Source organism: Falco naumanni, chromosome 12 (assembly GCF_017639655.2).
Source record: "Falco naumanni isolate bFalNau1 chromosome 12, bFalNau1.pat, whole genome shotgun sequence".
Lineage (NCBI taxonomy): Eukaryota > Metazoa > Chordata > Aves > Falconiformes > Falconidae > Falco > Falco naumanni.
The window spans coordinates 23,879,955-23,901,612 of NC_054065.1; the positions used below are offsets into that span (position 1 = coordinate 23,879,955).

Below are 21,658 nucleotides of genomic sequence, written 5' to 3' on the forward strand. Positions count from 1 at the left end.
CTTTCTATAAAAGAAAGGCTGCTAATGAGCTTACTCCACCAGAAGTGCAATAAAATCTCACAAACAATAAGAGAAACACAGGAGGCTAACTGTTTTATTTTGTTGGTGTAATTCTGAAAAATGTGTTAGCAAGCTTAGTTTTAGTCTGTCTTTGGAAGATATTAACTTCCAAAGAATCACTGCACATGTTACTATTTGGCTTCTTCTAAGGACTGCAGATCTGATGATCCCTTTACAATTAAGAAGTTTGCCCATGCCTGTGGGTGTAGTGGATAGGCAGATTGCAAACACTGGTTCAAGGAGACATAGACATGCATACCTCCTAAAGCAGCTTACTAATTCCTACTGTTGTGATAGGTGACTCTTTTTTTACCTGCAATTATTCTAAGTTTCCATTATCAGCATCACATTTCTCCCTAAGCATTAATCTTCCTCCTCTTAACTGACAGCAAAATGTGATAATTTTCATTCCTCTGCACTTCTTCTCTTAACTACTTCCACTTATGCTTTATTTATTATCACAGCACAGTGATACCCAAATGGGTATGTACAACCAACCAAGGGTGAGATTTCTTCAATTGCACTTTTGGCCAAAAACTCCAAGCTCCAAAACAACAACCATGAAAAATGCTTTCAAAGTGTATGCTGGATTCTTTTATGCACCTTATTCAATTGAGAGAAGACAACCTTACATTCTGGTCCCCATTCCAGCTACAAATCGCTCTGACATACGAAAGCCACCTACAGCATAGTACCTTGAGCCAATTACATGAATAACGGGTGCTGACAGCTGCTTCGGCTCATCTTCCACAGTTGTAATCTGGGTCCCATTGCTTCTCACACAGGCGTACACCGTGCAGGCTTCAATCTGATGAAGAACAACATGAATTTCACATACTTAGCTGCAGAAGTTATTCAGCTCGGCTACTTGTTTAGACTTCTCTCTCCACCCAGGATTTTATTCTTTTCTATTCAACAGATTTCACGCAGCCAGGAAAATACTGCAGCTTTGAGATAAGTATATCTACCAGAGATATACTGTGCTGTATCACGTTTTCCCACACCATTTAAAAAAAAAAAAAAAAAACGGGATACATGCAGCCCTCTGGCATTAATTGTTGTTCTCTATTAAATTATCACCAAATGAGTTGCAGTGAATTAGTTTTTCTGCATGTTTATGTAGAATCTGGTGCACAACACTGAAAAAAAATGTACTTTGATTCAGGCCTTGAATAAGTTTCCTACACCTATCATATATTCTGACATAAATAAGGATACTTTTTCCTTAATATTTTCTATTCCTTCATATCTGTTCTGCAAAATTAAAAGTGAAAAATGTAAACAGGAATCATACAGTTTGTTATGAAAAATACCACAGAAATAAAAACTTATTCCTTCAAATTTTGAGATTAAACTAAGCAGGGGCAAAGTGAAATAGCTAGTAAAGGATGGTAACATTGTTTTTTTATTGTCAAAAGAGAAGCTACTCAAAATAAACAAACACAAAAAATGAAAGATAATGCAGTAAGATTACCAGTAAGATGCACATGCATCCAAGGTAATATTGTTTCCAGGACAAGAAGAAAAAGAATCAAAAGAAAAAAATAATTAAACTCAGCTGATTTTGGTTTTACCTATTACACTGGAGTCCGGTATAAAGACTAGGGAAGCAGAAGAGAAGAATAATTAACATCTCAAGCAACAGTAGCTGGCTATGGTAAATTAATAAAGAGGGTCTATAAGTGAGGCAGTACGCTGAATTTGCATTGTTATTGAGAAAAGACAAATGTGTTTCCAAGCAGCATTCAGAAAGTCATATGTGTATTCATGGATGGAGGTTTGCTGTTTCAGAGGGGCAGGAACATAGAAATCTGTTACAGTATGCCTGTCTATGATGTTTATTTATGGCATGTACTAACTGGATGCAAATTTTCAGAATGCAGTATACATGGTACTACTAAGTCCTTCTCATATATAATGCAAAACTAACCTGAACAAAATAGACAGGAATAGTTAAAATTGTGTCAAACTGCGTATCTTAAATATATTAATAAAACTTAGGGATAGAAAGATTATATTTTTTTTATTCTGCACGCAGTGTTTTGCCTTTCATTAGATATATGAATAGAGAAGCAAAGATAGAGAAAAGGAAAAGCAAAGAAAAAATATTGTACTTATTAACAGCATGAAAAGTACTACTATGATTTCAGAAATCAGCTCTGCTTCCTCCTCAGAAGGATAAGGAGGGAAAAAAATGATAAAAGGATGACAAATGCAACATCATTATTTCTCTGTGCTGATATATTATGCATGCCTGATGTTTCTAAAACAATTGCAATTTTCTTTTAATGAGTAGGAGTAAAATCTTTGCCTCTTTGTAATATATGTTGGGGTTTTGCTAATGTTTTAGCACAGAGCATTTAGGGGAAAGTAAATGGAGTTTTGATGGTTTGAAAAAAGATAATGGAAATTTGTATTATGAAAAGTGTACAGAGACCTAAAATATGCTGAAAATAAATTTATGCCTTGTATGTGTATGCACACAAACACCAGTGCAAATATATGTCCACGTATGTAAAGAAATTCACAAAAGAATATTCCACTTGGAAATACACATATTTTGTGTAAAATTAAAGTATATTACACAACCCAGAAAAGATATTCTAACCTGGATATCATACACAGTGAATGGAGACAAATCTGCTAAAAGAAAGGACCCCGGCTCGTTCATTCCAGTCTTGTACTGCTGATTATTTACATAGATAGAGTACTCTGTGACAACACCATTCGGATTTGAAGGCGATGTCCAGATGACACGTACAGCTGTACTGTTGATGATGACAACCTCTGGAGGGAACATGCCCTCAGGCTCTAGAAATAAAGGAAGAAACTGAATAAACTCCAGCTGTCTCTGCAAAAGCACTTGTTTAACCAAATGCAGATTAGTATTTAGGTTTAGCAAAGGGTTCACTGCTTATCTGCTTTCCTCTGATGAAGTTATCACAGTCTGTAGTCTTCTGTAAATTGGCTTATTATACTCTCAGTTAGAAACCATGAGAGCTGATGGTAAAATGCTTTATACCAGCAGCATAGTGTCAATCATCAGTAGTATGCGGCCAGTGTGATATGATGATAAATTACTCACCCATCTGCACTGCCAAAATACAAATATTATTTTTATGTCTCTCCCAATCCTAATCCTTTAAAAAAAAAAAAAAAAAAAAAGAGAGAGAGAAACAGAGCATTTTGCTTTTAAAGCAAAACTTGAGACCAAAATACTTTATGTCTGGTGGAACGTGACGTTATCAGCCTCATAGCTGAAGCAATATGAAGCAATATGCAATATTGTCATTATGTAAATGGTTTTGAATGTTGATTACTACAGGTGATGAAGTCTAACACTTAAAAAAAAAAAACACCCCAAACTCAAAACACCTTCCTTAGCATTAAATTACATAATTATCTAAGCATGTCAGAAATAACTATGCAAAGACCTATTTTTATCATAAGAACCCATCTTTACCGGTTGAAAAATCACCCTTACGATCCATTTATTTTATAAACAAAAGGTGCTGACCTTTGGCATCAGAAAGGAAATGGAATACTTACTTAAAGTGCTTTGCTAATGACCTGGAACACTTGCTTCTGAGGTAATGATATTATAATGTTTATAATGAGACTTTATAAAGCAAAAAGATTAGAAAGACCATTCTAAACACATTTCAGGTGCACATTTTTTTTATTATTATTTTATCCTCAACCTCTCCCCGCCTTGCACTTGCCCACTAGCATAAAAATGACTCATAAGGAATTTTCTTAGAAGCTGAAATTACAGCTAGAGTTTCTGGTGACTCAGGCAAGGCCCTGTGTATGACTGTCATGTCAAAAGCACATCGCTTCACAGAGCAAATCTTTTAAAACCCCCATTAATTGTTTCTAAATTCCACCATTTATTGATATGAACTCAGTTCCAAACTTAGTGCACACAGATAGGAATACGCAGGAGAAGATGAGAACAAACTAGGTTAATATCTGCTATTAGAGCTTTTGCTTCTGTCTCAGTGGGACCATTTATTGATCTACCACACAATGACAACCAGCACTTAAGCATTTTAGCGTTTTAGCCCTTTTCCCTTTTATACCGGAAATTTTATAATGGAAGGATGACTGATCTCAACCCTAACAAAAATCAATCAATTTCATTCTCAGATTTTAAGCCAAGCTGCATTCACTGCTAACCAACCTCCATCTAAGGTAGTCACATGCACAACTTCACTGTTGATGGTGTGGGCTCCATTAAAAACTTGAAAAAATATCTGATAGTCTGTGTTGGGCTGCATATCACCTACGACTATAGAGTTTACATCAGCCTGGATCCTCAGAGATCTTCTATCATCAGTAGAATTCAAGAAGAGGGTGTAATACACAACATCTCCTTGCAAATCTTGCAGTGCTAAGAAAGGAAAAACATTGGGAAATCAGATTGGAAATATTCAGTCAGCAAGTTTCTTATCAACAACATCTACTGTGAAGAGAAAAACAAATTTTATGCAGACCCCCTTATAGAAAAACCACAAAGAATCCATTGGGTGCCTTCAATTTCATCCTTCTAAGCAGTGATGCAGACTGCTCTTCCAAACTTGTAAAAATCTTTAATGGTTCATCATCCTATCTAATACCGAGAAAGCTTTCTCTAGATAGCCCTATGATGACAATGGAATCTGTGAAGTAAGCAAATAGGTGAAACCCACTGCTAGCAGTGGTAGGTGGACCTCGCAGCTTGCCACTGCGAAAGGATGGCTTTCACCCAGATAGAAGGAAAAGAGTAAATCTGACTGCTCCATGGCACCAGTTTAAGATGGAAACCGCAAAGATTTTTTTCCCATTTTGCTCCTTCCCTTTAAACAACACTCCCCCACTCAAACCCTAAAGTACTGAATGCCTGTAGCCATCAATAAGGGCCAAATGGCTATGCCTGAAATTATAGTTACATTCAACTTTATACAGAAGGCCTTTTGGCCATAGTGAAAATGAAAATCCACGTGTTATTATTTTAGAACATACATGATGTCATCATTAACATGTAAAGCTGTAATACCATCAGAAGCATTACATTTACGGGGCGGGGGGGGGGGGGGGGGGGGGGGAGGGAAACAACAGTTCCTCACGTTTCTTCCTAAATTGTGTTTTGCCCAGCACTAGCCTCCCCGGGGCGGGGCGGGGGGGGCTACACAGGGAAGGACATTCACTGGTCTGAACTGGTGGATAAATAAAGATTCCAGGCAACTCAGATGCAGTCTGTTATCTGTCCTTTGTCAAACAGTTTCAGTTCAGATCTGAACAAATGCAACTGCTTTTCCAGTAGGCATCAGGATGAAAAGAATAATTATGACAAAAACTTTAAGCTCTAATACATACTGCTTTAGATGACACACTGTACCACTGAACAGGACTCAGCTGACTGGCAAAGAGCACTGATAAAAGCCAAAAGCATATTTTCAGATTTAATAATGCACAGTTTTGTTGTAGAAATTCTTAATCAAGAGTGATATGTTATTTTTATTTTAAGTGGTACAGATACAAGTTTTAAATCCTTAGAAGTCAGAAACCTTCAGTAGGTGTTCCAGAAAAAGAAAGATAGCAAGGCAACATACATTAAGGACTCCAAAGTTCCCAAAGAAAACCATTTGAAAACTAACATTATGAAAAAAATGAAACATGGGTATACAAAATAGTTAATATGCTTATCGCAACATAAGTAGTCATAAAATATAAGGTTTTCAAATAATGAATGGCCCTGTCTTGGTGTTTAACCTTTGCGTTCATAAACATATATGGAGGAATTTCCAAGGTATGAATGAAAATAAAACCAGATTGCATTACCTACATCTAGAAGGTCAGGGGTTTAGATTACTAAGGTAATGAAACTTCAGTGAGCTGCTTCAGATCTATTACATTTGTCAGTTTTTATAAGCATGCTTACTTCAGGCATGCAATTATAAAATAAAGAGACTACATTTGTTGCAATTCAGCACCCAGTCCTTATAAAATCATTTGCATGTAAGTCATGAAGAAATTCCCCACTGCTGTATTAGCAAACCAACTAGAGAAATTGGCTAAATTCATTTTAGGGAGCAGAGCCAAAAGAGAGAGAAAGGGGATCCTCTCATCCTGAAGGAATGTACGTGTAAATTTTTACGCAGAGAGGAAATATACCACAAAGACAACAGGATTTGGTGTACTACTACGATATAGATTTCTCATGAGCTTGCATTAACCATTTCTTCACTTTCACTATTCTCATTCTGCAGAAATAACATATAATACATACGAACATGACTGAGAAATAGCAAAATGTGCACCTTTTTTTTCCCCTATTTCTTTCCTCTCCTTTCAAGGACACTTAGGTATATTATAAATCAAGACAAGGACTGTTTCCTATGAGAGCAAGGCAGACCAGCATAAGTGATGGCAGGTTAGCATCTAGTTACTGGAATAAATACTAAGCACACTTACTTGGTTTTGACCATTCCACTTCTACCGCAGTATGATTAACAGCATGTGCAATGAGGATACTTCCTTTCTCTGGTAATCCTGCTAATGTAGTAGCTATCACTTCTTCACTTGATGTATATCCTACCTCGTTGTGCACTATGAGCTTGTACTCGTATGTTGTGTACCTAAGACATTTTAAAAATAATTAAATGGAACAAAAAATGCAGACGTAGAAAACATTTGCTGTAAACCTTCTGCCTGTGCCAAAGTTTTGTTGCTTCTTCACCCCCAGTCCAAAAAAATTCAGCTGTATGGTTCGTACCAATGAAGACTCTATAAGAGGTGTCTATTTTCTGGAAATAATTCAGCATGATTAACATGGTAACAAAAATAAAACACAGTATTTCACTTCTTCATAGTTGTAGCTTCTGAGGTGTTGAAAGATTATAGCTCAATTCAATATGTAATTACAGCAGTGGCAACCTGCCAAAATTTGGATCAGAATTTAATCAAATGAGGCTTTTTTCCTCTTTTGGGAAGCCCACTGATTTTAACTTGCAGAGTCTCATTTGTAAAAGTGATTCACCACACAGCCAGGACTCTCCCACTACAAAAACATTAAAAAAAAGTGCCTAGGAATGCAAGCTTATTTAATAAAGTGATTTTCTTCAGAACTGTACTTACACAGATTTATTAAGCTGTTTATTCAGCTTACACAGATTTATTAAATACTTCATGTATCTTTAGTAAACCAAGTGACTGTCATTCCATAATTTCTTCCCTATATCAAATGGCATATTAATGTAATTTAAGTGGGATTGCATAATCTCAGATTTAATTTCGTCTTTAAAAGCCTTACACAAAACTGCACAAACACAGAAACACAGGATCACCTTGTTCAAATTTTCACTGAATCTGCAACACTTTGGGATAAATGTCTACAAAATCAATAAAGCAACATACCATAAATGCCTAATATTTAGAGATTTAGCTACAAAAAATCACTCACACTTTTTTTTTTTTTTTAACTGCTACACTGTAGCACCTCATATTATGCCACCATCCAGCCTGATTTTCAAAAGAGCTAAGCTTTAACAGTCCCACTGAGAGGAAAGCAAACTAAAGCAAGCTCACTAGCTCCAACTATAACTATAAGCATTGTAGAACGGTGACAATATACATATCACATCTTATTACCCTCTCTGAAATTTCTGTTGCTTGCGAACACGTAGTATTTTTTTGGACACTGTAGTACGTGTGCAATAAAAAATGAATGGAATCTAGTCCTGCAATTTAATGATGAGAATTTGAGATTAATTTTTGGATCCATATTTCCAACAACAAAAATAAAAGAAGTTTGGCTTAGCCTGGAAATGGAAAAAAAAAAACATCTGAGAAAAGTCATTGCAGAATTAAGACTTCTGTCAGGAATATAATAAAAATTCACTAATTCTGAAACATGCTTAAAGGATGACGTAAGTGAAAATAGATGCTGATATATGGATTTTTTTTCTGTGAAAAGTAAGGCTTGAGTCTCTCTGCAACATCTTCTCTCCAGCCACAAACCCACCCTGAGCTGTTGACTGCAAAAACATAGCTGCAGTTTGCAGAACCCTCCCAAAAGGAGTGTTCAGGTGTGTCCGAGGGTTAGACACACTTTTCTGGCCATAGCTCGTTCAGCCCAAAAGGTCATTGTGCCTGATGACTGGTCACTAACGCCCTGTCACAAATTATTGCTCCCTCTGAACGGCTAACATAACCACTGCACACATCAGTGCTGCTGAAATGAGCTAAACTAAAACCAAAGGAAACTCTACGTAGAATTTCAAACATGCTTGAAAGAAACAAACAGACACTTGAGCAGGATTGGGTAAAAGATCAGTTACTGCAATGGATGAGAAAGCAGCGTGTTTCAGCAAGTAGGCAATGACAAGCCAGAGGCAGTAACCCTTGGCTTGGTTCAAGTCTATACAACCATCAGGAGCAGAGGTCACATTCTGCTGGTTCACATTGTGCTCAGGAGGGATGCTCACACAACTTTTATCAAAGTAGAAGCAACGTACGGATATTTGAGGGGCAATGATTGACATGCAGTCCTCATAAAGCATGCCAGCACACAAGCGCAGAGAACACTCACCCCCGAAACCATTCATGAATGTTTTCCTGAGACTTTAGTGAAAAAAAACCCAACGCAGAATCAATGTTTACTCTTCCATTACAGTTTCTCAATGTGTGTGTTTGCTTCTCTTAAGGGTGGTAGAATTGACTTTGAGATATGGAAACTAGGGTTGATCAAGACCAAATGCCTTCCTCTGTAGGTCTGTTACTGAGAAGCAGAACCCTCCCTCCATTTCCCCACTCTCAACACTGCATTTAACTATAATGAAACTAACACAAAGCTGCCTATAAATTAGGTCTGCTGAGAGAGCGATAAATACCCTTCTTGCCTTTGGAGATATTAAAGCAATCATTAATTTGCACTTTTAAACCCAGGTAAAAACAACGCTGAAACCAAGTTTCAAATGTTTCCCAGCTAGGACTTCTCAAACGTTCATTTTGCCTGTGCTATGACTTTGTCAACATACAAATCTAGAGCATATGTACACATAAATCTAAATGGTTTGATTGCATGAGCATATCGATGCTAAAATTTCACAAGATCTTTATTTTCATTTGTTTTTCAAAGCAAAACAATATATGAGTCAAGAATGACAGACTAATAATAAATCCCTGCATATTAGAATGATTAATAACAAAGATGATGACAAAAAATATTTCATTACATAATTAATATGTTCACTACATAAAGACACAAGAAATACTTTGAACTATTAAACATACACTATACAAAATGCCAGCATTTGTTTTTATAGTTTTTGTAATCTCACCTGCTAAGACCCTTATCTTCATAAAACCACTGAGTTCCTGAGTAAATATTGTGCCACAGATTTAAATCTTCAGGGGGATTTGATGCAAGTGGTTGCTGGATTTTACGTCTCAGGAGCTCATATCTAACACAAAAGACAAGCAGAACACCAGGATTATCTCAACTAATGTTATTACACAAAAAAAAATCCCACAGTTGTTGTTTTTTTTTTAAAGGCACACATTATTTTGTTTTTACAGCTGTAAACTTTCTGAGATAAACATTCTTTTTAATGTTCATGATTTAAAACATTCAATTACTTTAAAAAAATGCTTTGAAAATGGAAAATAAAGTACTTCCATTTGAAAGAATGGGTTTAATGATTTAGAGATTTTAAACTTTGTGGAAATGCTATGAAGATCAAGACCAAATAGCCAGGTAATAGTGTTTTATGCAGACTTAACTGATGCCACCCAATATGCACAGATTGCTCCAGAATATGAAATGACACTGTCTCTTTCTTACAAATGTGCTGAAACATATCACATTGTTATTACTATTTTACTGGTAGTAGCAACTGAAATGCGCATTTGTGTTTAACTTGCATTTGCAAATAACCGTAGTGTAAATTATGAGTGACAAACAGGCGTAGAATGAGTTAACTTCTCCATCCATCTGTAGATCTTAGCAAGGCACCTTTGTATTTGGGTAGACAGTCATGATATGAGCTTGAAAGACCAAACTATTTCATCCTGGGTTTAACTGGTATCTGAAGCTGTACTCCTGTCTCTGTTCCAAACAGCAGGTCAGCTAAAGCCCATCTTTCATCAGCTCAGCCATGAGACTGCCTGATTCGGAAATCATGCCTTCCACCCCATTCTGCATCACTCACTCTTCATCATCTTTTATATAAAATCTTTATGAAATTTAACCAAGATTAAATCACCTAATGTCTACACAAACTAAAGGGGATAACATTGTATTTTGTATTTCCTCATCATCCTAGGGATTACATCGAAAACTATAAAGGAAAAAATTACATAGATTTGTTCAAAATCTTTAGGATTATTCTTCTTTATTACATGTCACAGGACTCTTTAAATAGGACTTTCATTTCAGTTTGACAGTGGTGTTTTCTTTGTGAGGCACCATGCGTTTGCACTCTTCCCACCAGTTATAGAATCATTCTGGAATTGCTTTCAGTGGTGAGCTGCAGTTTTTATCGAACTATAGTTACGCCAGGGTTCCCACTCATGCCCAGCAAATTAGGGTCATATGCATATATATTCATTTAAATAGGCAACTTGACTCTCTGAAGTGCTGAGCTCCTGTGTGTCAACCTTTTCCTGGCCCTGTTTCGGAAAGGTGTTACTGTTAAATTCCAGCCAAAAGCATGTGGATACTCAGGCAGCTCTTAAGGACTCTCACTTTTAGGACTTATTTATGAAAACATTTCCTTCTGTGTTTAAGCATTCTGCAGAATGCCTTGCTGTGGGTCTGTTGCAATGATCTTTCTGGCCACTGGCCTCACGAACAATTTGACACTTTTCCATGTTAAGATCATCTCCAGTCTGATGAGGAAATGCTGAACAATGCCATTCTAGATTTCAGACCCTGAATAAAGAGGGCACTTAATAGGTACTGCAGACAGTGATTTTGCATTGCTTCAAAACCAGAAATCAACTGAGGAGCCTTCTTACAAGATAGCTGAATCTTCCTGTGCTCCATGGCTGCTAGGATGTATGTGTGTAACTAAACTTTGACCCCTGAATTTGGGAATAATTCTTAACAGCTACAAACAAGCACTGCACCACTGACCTTAGTGATGCCAAACCAAATTAATGCAGACGTTGGAAGTACAACCTCAGAAATTAAATAGTAAAAACTAATTAATCTCCAACTCTATCAAAATATTCAGATGACTTTCTAACCGAAGAACAACTCACACATGAGTGGTTCATCGGCGTCAACAGAACCCAAAGGCATATCACTACAGTTTTATTAGGAACAGTCCTGGCATAATCTGTCCAATATATTTCATAGACAAGTCATGAAAAACATCAAAATCTTTTTGAACACCGAATGGTGATCATGTGTAAATCACCCCCACTGGCAGCTGCTGCTGCTGCTCTGCTTGCTGCAGACTTCTTGCTCCATCATGCTGTACAGAGCAGCTGCTTCAGTGGTTGTTCTTGTTGAGGGCAGCATGGCACACCATGAAGGAAATGAAGTCTGCAGATGTAGGTCGTGCTGAATTACTTCAATAATCTATGGTAAAATGGTCATGTTGTTAACCCCAGAATAACAGGGACTGCTTTTCAAAAACTTCAAATTTTACTATAGAGCAATCATCATTTCATTCGGTTGTAGTGTGCCCTAATTAAGCCTAAAGAAAGAGTCAAGCTACTGTGCTGTAATAACACATGCAACTGAAACAGCATTACATGATAATTATTGAACCCACCAGTGCACCTAGAAGAGAGCTACTAACCAGACCATATGGACTACAAAGAGATAGCTCCATGCACAATGTTTCACAGTACGTTAAAGCACTAGAGTGAAAAAATAGTTTGACATTTTTCATTGAATATATATATAAAGATATATTTGCCTTTATAAATCTTCATGCACCCAAATCCATATTTTTTTAATGTATATACACACACACTCAGTAATCGACAGATTCAAGTCAAGATCCCTATCCCAGCATTCCAGACAAATCTCAGAAGAGATGCCTTTCTCTGGTTCCTGTGGTGAGATCCAGCCTGTGACACTCAGCACCTCCTTGCATTTCCCATTTTTGCCTCTGCCTCCAAACCTGCAGCATTTTAATTTCCATTTTTCTCACACACTCCATCATTTGCAATTTATTATGTGCTTAAATTTTGAAGATTATTTGATGTCATCACACTTTCAAATAGTCACTTTATCTTTATGTGGAATAATCCATGCAGAGTATTGAGAATGTTGGGTGTGTTAAATACTTAGGTCCACAGAGATCTCATGGTTTTCTCATTATTTTGTTGGTGGAACCTGTTGCCTGAACTCATCACCAAAAAGTGGCTTATGCTGCAGCCCGACACAGTTATGCCTTTGGAAATATCCTGTGCCTGCTCCATCTGAAAGACCCAGAGCCTTCCAGCACAGACACCACTTGCTTTTCATAATCCTGACCCTAAGTTCAAAACAATTCAGAGCTCATCCTGCTATCTGCTTCTAGACATGCCCACTTTCCATGAGTCCATCCATTGACGCCTGAACCCTAAAAGAGGAACTTCAAAATATCAGAAATTAAGAGATCACAACCAAGTTTGCAACAGTCAGAATTTTCTGAGTCAGATTTAGGTAAGGAGAAGAAAACTGCTATCTCGGTTGCAACTAAGAGCTTACCTCAGATGAGGGCCATTCGGTCTTAGTGGTGGTTGCCAAGAAATGGCAATAAAGGACTCACTGATTGGAGTCACAGACAATGGACTAACACCCTGAGGAACTGTCGAAGGTGTAGTCACACTTGTAGGCAAACTCTCTGTGCAGCCTCCCAGAAAGCCATCACCTCCAGAGCACGCTATTACAGTGACCGAGTAGTTAGTATAGGGTATAAGATTAGTCACCAAATGACTTAACGCTGATGATGTGTTCCCAGTAATGACAATTCGTGGATCAGGCATGCGAATTTCATAGTTAAGGATTTCGCCATTCTGTATCAGAGGAGGTTTCCATGAGACCTAAAGGAGAAGAAAAAGTAAAATAATTTAAAAGAACAGATTTCTTACAGTCAGAATGCAGAAATACAGACACAGCACGCTACAAACGGACACCAGCAGGATCTGAAGATGTGCTTTTCCTTCTTCATCAAAAACGACTTTATGTATGACCTTTAACTGCAATTTTATTTTTAAGAGTACATAGTTAGAAATCTTAACCTCCTTTAATTTTAGTGAGAGTTGCAGTAACAGTTGTAGCCATTGTAGTCATCTACTATATAGCTTCACCAGTAAAATGTGAATGCTCCACTTTACTTAAAATTCTGTGAGATGCTCAGATGCATTAGCAAAAGTACATTAATTATCGCAAGAATCCCTAACTGTCATTTATTTTCTTAGGGTCTATTAGCTGGTGTGCTCACCTCTTAGTGGCAGAGTAAGAAGAAATTTTATTTTGCATTTGCAGTTTTCAGGAAGGTGTAACTCTATTAGCCCCTCTCAGAAACAAGACTTATCCACACTCTTTATATGGTAAAATATGTAGGGTTTCTCTTTTATTTTTCAGTAATAAATTACAATGATAAGCATCAGACAAAAAACAGGGACAGTTTTCCATTTTTAGAACTATAAAATTATGCTGATAAAGCTTTAGCAAAAAACCTCTGCAAGTTACATACAGAATTCATGGTGTATATATATATACATGCTGCTATGCTTACTGTGGTTTTAATGTTACTAAACTGAGGTTAGGTAGGGAGGGTTAAAATTTTATTTTTTTAAGTATAACATTATATATATTTATTCTTACCAGTTTCAGTGAGGAATCACACTTAAATCATTGTACCATAAAATGCAAGGATGTTCTCAATTCTTTTTTCAGGCTTTTTGCCATGGCATCATGACAGAGGGCACTTCAGACCAACACAATGAGGACATGTAACTGTATTAAAGCCTCAAAGTTTCATGAAAGTAGTGTTAGAGCATCATCTATCAATCCTTCCTCCCCTAGATGTCCCAGTGTACGAAGTATACCAGCTTTGCTTTGCTCATCTCTGGACTCTTTTCCTTGCCATTGACCCGCTCATCTATAATGATTGCTGCCTCTTTCCCTCCCAGGCATGGGATAATCAAGGATTGAATCCAACATCACAAAGAACACAGAAATGGAGAAAGCCTAGATGAAGGTATGTGCAGAATAAAATGAACAAAGGTAATACTGAAGCGTTAAATAATAATATCAAGATACTTTAGTTTCAGTTAAGTTGAACTTTTTCCTTAATTCTCTTCCAGCCTCCAAAGTATCTTTGAAAAGGTATACACACACAATTACACATGGCCGTGGAAACAGGGAAGCTTGATTTATAAAATGATTTTTAAGGACCCTTGGGGATTAAGAAGTATTATATCTTAGGTACAGAAGGACCTCTCAGGCCACCAGACTTGTAAGAAACCTGGCAGCAAAGTACTGGAGAAAGCTGAAGGATTTTGATAACAGAATCTGGAATACTATTAAACAGAGAATTAGAAACAGGGTGATCTTGAGTAAAGACAGCACAAACAAGATTATTGGTGCCCACATAGGAAAGGCTTAGCTCTGGCTAATTACCAAATGCTGTATTCAGATTTCTGTTACTTCTGGCCCCAAATCATGATCAAACAAATAAAGAAAATACTATCAATAAAGCAATGCAAAATTTCACAGAAGGCAGGAATCGATTCTGTGCCATTCTCACAGACTGAGCAAAACTCTCATTTTGAAGTAGTTGATGTGATCTAGCTGTAAGCTTAGGAATCAGAGGAGAATGGATGATTGGCACAGATGACAGAAAATGTTTTCAAGTGCAAGTATGTGCTGGTTTGGGCTGGGATAGAGTTGATCTTCTTCCCAGTAGTTGGTATGGGGCTGTGTTTTGGATCTGTGCTGAAAACAGTGCTGGGAACCCAGGGGTGTTCCCGTTACTGCTGAGCAGCGCCTACCCAGAGCCAAGGGCTTTTCTGCCTCTCACACCGCCCCCGCAGCCAGGGGGCTGGGGGGGGCATCGCTGGGACAGCTGCCCCCCGTGACCAAGGGGATGTCCCATTCCATATGTCATCATGATCAGCATGTAAAGCCGGGGGAAGGAGGAGGAAGAGGGAGATGTTCGGAGTGATGCTGTTTATCATCCCCAAGTAACCGTTAGATGTGATGGAGCCCTGCTTCCCTGGAGCCCGCCGACGGGAAGCGGTGAATGAACGCCTTGTTTTGCTTTGCTTGTGTGCACTGCTTTTACTTAACCTATTAAACTGGCTTTATCTCAAGCCACAGGTTTTCTCACTTTCACCCTTTCAATTCTCGCCTACATCCCGTTGTGGAGGGACTGAGCGAGCGGCTGCGTGGGGTTTAGTTGCTGGCTGGGGTTAAACACAACAAGGTCGAAAGCATTCAGGCCAGTCAACTTTAGGTGACATTTCCAGTTCCCAGTACTATTTGTTGCTACCATACCACACACACTGGATGCATTGTATATGTCACAGAAAGACGGGAACATGCAAGATTCACTTTTGTTTTCAGGGACATATCTCTGAAGTCACTGCAAGAAGCACAGAAGACTTTCAGGTCTGACACACTACAGCAAAACACCCATTTCTGCAGCCATAATTATGTTATTCTTTTTTGAGGTGTAGCAGCTATCCTGAATTTCTGCCTTGGTAAAGTGCAACTAAAGATAACATATTTGAGGTCTTTTTTAGGAATATTAATGAAGTAAATCTGTCATTATAAGTGAAAAAAACCCTCTTACTTGTTGCTTAATACAAAGTGGTTTCTAATAAAAGTACTATATGTCAAATGCTTTGGAAAATTCCTAGTACTACTCTCAGAAGAGAAAATTGTCTTAAAATGTTCACCTTGTACCAAATCTTGGTTTATTTCCTGGAAAAGAGGAGGAGTTATTTTTTAATTACATTACATTTTAGATGCCTAACTTTTATGTCTAAAGCCATAAAATTATTCTAATAGAACTCGCACAAGATTCATCATATATTGTAACACCTTCACATAAAGGAATGGATTAACAACATGGGCAGGAGAACAGATGCTGCTCCAGAACCTCAGCTCCCAAGTTTCATCCAGCATGTGCACTAGCTGGTAAAAAATGAATAAACTCCCAGGTGTTACTTCACAGCATTTGCTGTGCACTGGAAGGTAAAATACCTCATACTGTATGTAGTAACATAGATGCTTTGTGGAGCTTACACTGGTAAATTTCTCAATTTTTCCTAAGAGAAATGAAAACCAGGCTGAAGAAAAAGAATATTCCATCAGCACCAAAACACAGAATGCAACTTATTTTTGTCTGGGCATGGATGCCTCATACAAAGATATGCACATCTGCTATTGCTTGCCTTTGGTTGTTTTTACACTAGATAAAGGGATGACCAAGAATACCCACAGTCACCGCTGTGTCATTTGACCTGCTTTGAATTACACGTCACCTGGGAATGACAGGACATGCAGTCTCTGACAAACCTCTCTTGTCAAGAGGCGAGGGACTGCCTGACCCACACAGTGTAAATGAAGATGATGGAGCCAGCCTGGTTAACACACATGTGGCACTCCTGGACCTCTTCTCCACTTTGATGTGCCAAGTTTGAGGTAAGAGCTTGGCAACACATGAAAGCCAGAAAGCTCGCTAGACAGGCTGTGTTGGAAGCAGTAACAGTTTGTTCATTGATTTGAAGCTCAGCACTGAGACCATGAAAGAGGATGCCCATGAGGAAGAGAGAATAAGGTAACTACTGGGAGAGATTAACTGATTCAATGTAATGACTCTGGAAGCTGTCATTTAAAGATCAAAGCACCTTATTTTCTCCACCACAAAATTTAAAGAGACAGAAATTAGCCATTCCCCCCCCCCCCCCCCCCCCCTTAAACAGTTATAACCTTGGAATTTTTTTTTTTTTTTTTTTTTTTTTGGGGGGGGGGGGGGGGCGGGGTCAGCAGTTGGAACCCTGCAATTTAATTCTGGGCTATTTGAAGAGAGGCATTGACACGTGGGTAACTATTTCACTAGTTCAGGCCTGGCTTCAACAGTTTGCTTTTAAATCAGTGTGTTTGGCTTCATTTTATTCTCATTTCTTCTAGCTACTGCTTGTAACATCCACAAACAAAATGTAATAAATACACTACTGAGAGCTTTTCACTGTTGGTCTCAAAGTGCATTGTAAGTCTTAAATTGCAAGTATTATTATTCCAGTTTTACAGATGAAAAGACTAAATCCCAGACTAAGTCACGTATCAGAAAGAAGCAAAACTGAAAACAAAGACCTGTTACCCTACTTCTGCATTCCAGCCACTGGACTATAGTCCTCTGCCAACCTCCCAGCCCCCCTAAAAGTAGTTGGGAGATGAATTTCCTCGTGAGTTCTTATCTATCTTAACAGAAATTATAGTGGGATTCAATCAAGAGCCAGTATCACACCAGACGCAAATCCTGACAGAGGTCGCTGACAATTATTCTCATACACTTTGCACATGAATTACATCCAACTTCAGCAAGCACTACCACAGAGTGGTACGATCAAGTTAGCAGTAACAGATTTCTACTGCAAAAACTTCTAGAAGCACCTAGCTTGAGCAGTGGAAAAACAGAAAGAATATTTATTTATGATCCTAAACACCTACTACAGTAAAGTGTTTAATCTATATCAAAGGCAGAGGGATAACGCTGATGAAACCCTGACTAGTTCTCCCCACTGTATGATCTGTATCAAATGAGCAAGCTGTGCAAGAAATCACAGTCCTAAAATGTGGAAAACCTCTAGTGTGTAAGTTAAGGTTGTTCCTATGGGTGTTGGAGTATCCTAAGTCACTCAAGCAGCACTTATGTGGCAAATAAACCAAGGTCTCACTGACCTTAGCAGCATTACAAGGCAATCTTCACACAAGGATTGATTGCTCCTAAACAATCTCCCCAATGCACCAGGCATACCTGCATAAAACTGGAAGTGTGGTGAACAAAGTCCAAACTTTTTTTTCTCCCCAGCGTGAAGCTGTGTGGGCTTACTGCATCTCACTTTGGTGCACAAGGCCTGTGTATCAGGATTGTTCATACGCTCAAAATTATGTTCTTAGGCAACTGCAGTCTGAAGCATTTTGGGAATGAAATTGCAACCGAGGGGGTTCACCTGGAAGAGAGGAAGGGTCTTCACACCCTCATTCTCTACCACACAGTGATCTGCAGACGTAAAACACTGAAGGATCACCTCTCAGTTAGTCACCAGCTTCAGTGACCATGGAGCTATTACCACCACATCCAACGTTCTCTCATCAGAAGCAACTTCACAAGACAGCAAACATTAATGTGTGAGCCAAAAAAGCAACTCCAGAACATGTGCCTATAACTGTAATCCCATAGGAAGTGGAAAATGGAGAAAGACGACACCTTCCTTTTCATGGATGATACCCAAACTCCAGCTACAGGGCATATTGCTTTAAATATGTCAATGGTATCCACTCCACAGAGCTGACATCTTTCTCACACATATTTTAGTCCCAGCCTATTTAGAGAACAACAGGCATTTAGCAGTCCCCTGTTCAGCTTCCAGATTAATGAAGAACAGAAGACAATTATAAAAATAGAGCCTTGTTTATTTGTGTTTGCTCACTTGCATATGCAATTTAGTCATCAATTTGAGAAATAGCTATTACAAAAGTTTATCGCTCTGTGGCAATAAAGGATAAACTTCTGCAAAGAAAGAGTGCAGACTGCAACTCTTGAAGATCCTGAAGACATTTTGCAATCTGTAGGGTGGAGTATCAGCTTTCTCTGCTTCTACACAAAGAAAAGAATAACAGATGAACTGTAAATTAAGTGATTGTCACCTCTGAGGGTAACAACAAACATGAATGACAATGGAATTAAAAAGCCTACAACCCTTCCTCAGTCAAAGAAGTCATGAAGAAGTACTTATGAAAAAGAAATAATCCATTGAAAAACAATGATGTGATATTAAATCAATATGCAAAAAAAACAAATTAGAAAGAAGAATGACAGTTTGGTGCTACAGAATCAACACAGCCCTTCATTCCTAGCAGGCAACATATATAACATATATTAAGAGAAAAGTCAAAGAAATCCTAATAATTTTTTATTTTTCTCATTTTGTAGCTAATCAAATTGCAGGAAGTTTCTGTAACTGATGTTATCATGAAGGAATAGCGAGGCATAAGAACTATATGTCAATGAGGTACTTATTTCATCCAACCAGGATGGAACGCTTCTGTTACAACTTAAGCACCAAAAAGAAAAAAGAATTCCTTTTCCCTTGAGAGAAACATCAGGATTACGTACAGCTCATGCTAGCTTCTATCTTAAGAAAAAAGTTACACAATGAATGACAGGAAATGGCTGCAGCCTCTTCAGTCAGTGGCCCAGTTGGTGGCACTGGTCAGTGAGGGAAAACCATCCCAGCAAACGGGTCAGCAAGCCTCCAGTTAAGCCAATAATCAAGTCTAGAGCTGTCTTCCCCAGGCCAAAGCCCTCAAGGGAGAACCACAGCAGGAAAAGGGAAGTCTTCCTATCCAAAGTTAAGTGACAAAGTTGAAGAATTTGCATACTACAGTTGATTTAGTTCAGCATACTCAGCCACATAATGCTTTTCCTACACAAAGAATGCTTTTAAATAATTATTCACTGTGTAAACCAGCCTCTTTCTCAAGCCATTCAACCTAGCTACATTCCTGAATGTCATATCAGTGTGAAGTGTGAGATTGAAGCAGCACAGCAATTGCAACCCTTACACGAAAAGGAAACAATTTCTTTTATACTTCTGTACATTAGGGTATAGCAAATCTTGTGTAACAGGAATAATGTTCATGGCATTGGCATATACTAAATAAACGGCTTTTGCAGTTGCTGAATACCTCCACTTCACTTTGGCATTTAATCAGCCACAAAAGCAGTTTATTGCGCAGTATACTCCGCTACCATGAACATTATCAATTCAGCAAATATTAAAAAATATCATGCAGGTGTCACGGAAATGGGTACTTTAAAAATTATCGACAGCTTTATACTTTCTGTTGCACAAAAGAAAGCAAGCTAAATGTTATGGAGAGATATCGGTCCATTCTGATTAAAATTAAATGTGAAAGGAGCACATACGCAGCAGAAGTATTTATACCAAGAGTGACCTGCTGTGCTGATATTTTCCTCCTTGCAGAGTGAAAGCTTTGGTCTATGAAAACAAGCTGTATACTCAAGTGAGTACTATCCTGAAGCGCTTTGAATTCTCCACGTCCTCAAATCATTCATATTGATTCTATGACTAAATAAAGGAATGGAAATATGTTTCTCTTTTTTTTTTTTTTTTTTGTAAATTCTCCCTATTTTCAGTAGAAGTAAATATTTGTGCTCATGGTTTAGGGATTGGTTGCACTGACAGCTGAAAGCCCCTATCGATCTGCAACCGTGGATTGGTAAAGGAGCCTCTCGCTAATCTTTCCCACAGTGCCCTTCCAATACTGCCTACTCCAGCCTGGGAGGACAGCTCTCTCTAGGGCAAGAGGTAATTAAAATACCCCTCCCAAAGAGGCAGCTTGTTTTCCATTCTCTGCTTGAGTTACCATTGTAGACACTGAATAAGATGAGAGCGTTGGACAGCACAAGCAGATTCCACAAATTTGATTTGAACACTACATTGGTGATATATGCATGCACAGCAGCTGTGGTGGGCTTGATCTGCTCAGGAGGGAAAGTATGCCTTTCTGGGACTCTCATCAGAGTTTAAAGGCACCAATGTAGAGGAATCCCAAGCCAGATCCACCTTATTTCCACACAGGAAAACTCTGCAACCTCTAAGTGGCAATCCTTGCACAATACTTCACAGCCGTTCCACCCGTGCAGCTAGCATATTTCTGGGGTGAAGGGACAAGAGGGGTTTGCAGGGCAGCTATTCAGAGCTGCATCCTAGTTTGAAAGAGCAGGGCAAAACCCCCAAATGTCTTTAAAACAGATGCTACCCTTGTTCTTGTATTTTCCTAGTACAGAGTATTCACAGAGGCCACAAGATGCCTCAGTGCCACAGCACAGCCCACTGGGTGGTCTCAGAGTCTTGCCACTCTGATATGAACTTGTCATAAAATTGAAGAGGACTCACCACCACCACTAACAAGCTAATCCATTTGACAGACCTGTAAGAAGACCCACAAGTAAGATGAAATCCCATTTGCTTCCTCTGGTGCTCCCATCTGCAAACAAGCAGAAGGCAAGGAAACCCCTGGGTGCAGCAAGCCTTGTCCATAATCTCTTCAGTGATGAAGAGCTCTTCTCTCTCCATGAGCTCTTCTGCATCTATAACTTCATTTCAAATGTTTTAAGAGATAATACATTTTAATGAATAAAGAATAACAAAAACTAAAACAAAAACAACAACAACAAAAAAACCAACCTAAAATCTTGCTGTCCTGGACAAATAAAAGAAATTCTAAAATTTTGAAGTATTAGAATCTTTGAAATCAGAAGTGATGTAATGTCTCAGCCATGGAATACCCTCTGCACAGGAACTGTACCAAGTATTCCCAACTCTCCCCCAATTATGACTATCAAGTTAA

General features: G+C 38.3%; 1 protein-coding gene across 1 annotated transcript in view; it reads right to left on the reverse strand.

The window, feature by feature from the left end:
* USH2A (usherin) overlaps nt 1-21,658 on the reverse strand; it is a 391,715-nt gene that overhangs the window by 106,779 nt on the left and 263,278 nt on the right. Inside the window, exons 41-46 of the mRNA XM_040612018.1 lie at nt 12,752-13,086; nt 9,384-9,506; nt 6,517-6,680; nt 4,244-4,453; nt 2,669-2,871; nt 756-868 (exon numbers count right to left, since the gene is read on the reverse strand). Coding sequence (XP_040467952.1) covers nt 756-868; nt 2,669-2,871; nt 4,244-4,453; nt 6,517-6,680; nt 9,384-9,506; nt 12,752-13,086 — 1,148 coding nt within the window. The remainder of the gene's footprint in view (nt 1-755; nt 869-2,668; nt 2,872-4,243; nt 4,454-6,516; nt 6,681-9,383; nt 9,507-12,751; nt 13,087-21,658) is intronic.